At 63.5% G+C, this 3,182-nt stretch overlaps 1 protein-coding gene across 1 annotated transcript in view; it reads right to left on the bottom strand.

The window, feature by feature from the left end:
• COL7A1 (collagen type VII alpha 1 chain) overlaps nt 1-3,182 on the bottom strand; it is a 33,872-nt gene that overhangs the window by 6,068 nt on the left and 24,622 nt on the right. The window contains exons 72-87 of the mRNA XM_017732303.1: nt 3,127-3,180; nt 2,903-2,947; nt 2,682-2,753; nt 2,503-2,547; nt 2,289-2,351; nt 2,157-2,201; nt 1,838-1,873; nt 1,522-1,557; nt 1,293-1,337; nt 1,025-1,057; nt 822-884; nt 698-733; nt 511-591; nt 343-411; nt 207-242; nt 70-111 (exon numbers count right to left, since the gene is read on the bottom strand). Coding sequence (XP_017587792.1) covers nt 70-111; nt 207-242; nt 343-411; nt 511-591; nt 698-733; nt 822-884; nt 1,025-1,057; nt 1,293-1,337; nt 1,522-1,557; nt 1,838-1,873; nt 2,157-2,201; nt 2,289-2,351; nt 2,503-2,547; nt 2,682-2,753; nt 2,903-2,947; nt 3,127-3,180 — 801 coding nt within the window. The remainder of the gene's footprint in view (nt 1-69; nt 112-206; nt 243-342; nt 412-510; nt 592-697; nt 734-821; nt 885-1,024; nt 1,058-1,292; nt 1,338-1,521; nt 1,558-1,837; nt 1,874-2,156; nt 2,202-2,288; nt 2,352-2,502; nt 2,548-2,681; nt 2,754-2,902; nt 2,948-3,126; nt 3,181-3,182) is intronic.

The following is a 3,182-nucleotide window of genomic DNA, read 5'->3' as shown; positions in this document are numbered from 1 at the left end:
AATGTTAGGGAAAGGTTAATGAGGGGAGATGGGGGTAATGGGGGTGTCGGGGTTTACGGGGTGACTCACGGGCTCTCCCAGCAGCACACCCTCCAGCAGCGCCGGCTCGCCCTGCAGGGACACGTGGGTGCTCAGATGTGCCTACAGAGGATGCCAGTGCCCAGCAGATCCCTGCCCATCCCAGCCCTCACACCCGGGCTCCTCACCTTCTCTCCCTTGGCTCCGGGGGGACCAGCGATGGCCTGGGGCACAGATGAGAGAGTGGGCAGGTGAGGAGGGCTGCACAGGGATGCTCCCCCTCATCCTGGCCAGGAACACTGGACAAGGCAGCTCTGCACTCACCTGCCCTGGGGCTCCAGCATCCCCTGGCTCTCCCTTGGGACCAGCAGGCCCCGAAGGTCCCGGTAAGCCCTGGTACAAGCGGCACAGCCCTCAGCCTTAGCTGCAGACAACCCAGGCTGAGCTGCATGGGGGTTCCCCTGGGATGGGGCAGGGTGAGCATCAACATCCCATCTTCCCAGGCATCCCTGCCTCACCGTCCTTCCCTGGCACACCATCCCTGCCTGGCACACCTGGCTTCCCACTCTCCCCCTGCAGGCAGTAAGAGTGGGGCTGGGGCGTGGGGGGCCTACAGCCCCCCAGGCAGCCCCAAGCAGCCACACCGATGGCAGCCAGATGTGGGGGGCAGCACACTCACCACTTGTCCTGGCAGCCCAGGGACACCCGGGGGGCCCTGCAATGGAGACATGAGCAGGAATCAAGAAGTATCCCAGGCACCAGGAACAGCCAAGGGGTGGGTTTGGGGTGTTGCAAATACTCACCCCTGGACCGGGGGGGCCAAGGGGTCCTGGCAGGCCCATGTTGCCCTGGGGGCCAGGCAAGCCCTGCAATGGAAACAGCCACATCAGAGAGGGGATGGCACAGCCAGGACCTTGGCTGCCCCTGTGGGAAGGTGTATTGGAGTGTGACTGGCTGATTTTGGGGGGGTCAGGTGGGTGCTGGCAGGGAAGGTATGAGTACTCACACGGATGCCAGAGCCAGGGTCCCCCGGATCACCCTGTGAAGAACATGCTGCATCAGCCCCACCACCCCAACCCACCAGCTACTGTGGTCACAGCCATATCTGCATACCTGGATCCAGGAGAGGGCCCAGCCCAAATATCCCTCCCTCCAGCCCAAAACTTCCCAAAATGTGGCCCTCCCTCCAGTCCCCAAATCTGGGAAGGCACCATTTTCCCTCTGCCAGGCTGGACATGGCAATGCTGATGCAGATGCCAATGCCTCTGCCTTACCTTGGCACCAGCTGGGCCCGGGGTCCCTGGTGGGCCAGTGCTGCCCTGCAGGGGACAAGGGGACATTATTGGGGTGGTGCTTGCTGGTGGCACAGGACAGGGAGGGGGCAGCAGGGCCACTCAGTCCCAGCACTGCCACCCCAGCTCCACTCCCTGGGGGAATGCCCACCCTGGCTGACATTGCCCTGGCATGACAGTCCCCTGCACCTGGTGCAAGGTGGCTCCTTACCGGAGGTCCTGGGGGTCCTGGGTCTCCCTGATTGCCCTGAAGGGAGGAAGAAATGGGATCACTGCAGAAATGGGTTTTCCCCAGTGGGAGCATGGGGTGTCCCCAGGGAGAGCAGACCCTGACAGTGCCAGCGGCTCTTGTAAGCACCAAGTAAGACAAGCCTGACAGGTCCTGCTAAGCTGTGGGGGGCCAAGGACCCAGTCCAGCAACAGGGTGACCCCCATGGATTCAAACACCAAGCACTCACGGCCACGAGCCCCCAGCTGTGTGCTGAGGTGGTGGGGCACAGGGACATGGGGGACACACAGACACCTACCGGGCGTCCCAGCACGCCAGGGAAGCCTGGCAAGCCCTGCAAAGAACCACATCAGGGTCAGTGGACAAGCAGAAACCCACCACATCCACACAGCCCTGCCTGCCCCCCAGGGATTCTCCCCATTCCTAGTGTGTGGTAATCAGCCAGGAGAGGCCCCCTAAAGCTCTGCAGGCCCTGCATGGGGTGAGGGAGGTGAGAGGGGGCAGGGAAGGAGGTGAATGAGGCACAAAAGCTCCTGCCGGTGCTGGTGATGGCTCGTGTGACACCACAGGACCTCCCCCAATCCCAGCCTGCATCCCCCCACCATGTCCCCACTCACCGGCTTCCCCTCAGGGCCTGCCAGCCCTCTCTCACCCGGGAGACCCTGGAGCAAAAGACGGAGACGGGGAAGGGGTCAGTGCCAGGCAGGGGCTGGGGTCAGTGCCAGGCAGGGGAACAGTGCAGTACCCACCGGGGCGCCGTCCCTGCCCTTCTCGCCAGGCTCCCCTCGGTCACCCCGTGAGCCACCTTCACCCTGCAGTGGGGACAGGCACAGGGTCACAGGACAGACAGGGATCTTCCCATGACCTCCCAGAGCCTGCTGACACCCAAAGAGGGGTGTGCCCAGCAGTGCCCCCACGCAGGGCTTTGCTCCCTTTTGACATTGGAGACTTATAACCTCAGACCTTATCTCCTTTGGGTCCCCGCTCGCCCTCGGCTCCTGGCTCACCCTGTGTTGGGAAGAAGACAGATGCCATCAGCCCTTGCTGCCCCTCTGTACCATCACCATCCTCAGTCCCAGCTCATGATGTTGCCCCAGCTCGGCTGCCTTGGCTGCCCTTCTCCTTTCAGACCAGCCACACACCTTCACTCCCTTGGGTCCGATGGGGCCGCGTTCGCCTGGGAGGCCCATCAGGCTGCCCTCCACCACGTCTACCTGTGGGCAGGGCGCAGTCAGGGCCAGCACCCAGGGGACTTCAGGAAGGTCCCCTCAGGGGCAAAGCCCTCCCCAAGCCCCTGTGCCAAGGGACTGGATGTGGCAGGCTAGCACCTTGATGATGGTCCCCAGCAGCAGCCATCACCTACCTTGGGCCCTGGGGGCCCTGGGGGTCCAGGCAAGCCATCCCTTCCCTGGGAAGGGTAGAGAAATAGGTTGAGTGTCAAAGGGCGTGGGAGAGCAGAGCCACCCTGGTATGGGCACTCCTGGCCTCTGCAGGGCATACGCCTGCCCCACGGAGAGCCCTGCATCCCCTCAAGAGGGGCACAACACAAGAGGGGGTGGAGGGCACCATGTCCCCATCCCAGCTCACCTGCTCACCTCGGTCACCCTTCTCGCCCCGGTCGCCCTGTGAAAACACCACGGTGG

Source organism: Corvus brachyrhynchos, unplaced genomic scaffold, assembly GCF_000691975.1.
Source record: "Corvus brachyrhynchos isolate BGI_N302 unplaced genomic scaffold, ASM69197v1 scaffold4, whole genome shotgun sequence".
NCBI classification, from domain to species: Eukaryota; Metazoa; Chordata; class Aves; order Passeriformes; family Corvidae; genus Corvus; species Corvus brachyrhynchos.
Note: the sequence above shows the minus strand (reverse complement) of the source record. Positions and strands in the feature narration are given on the sequence as shown.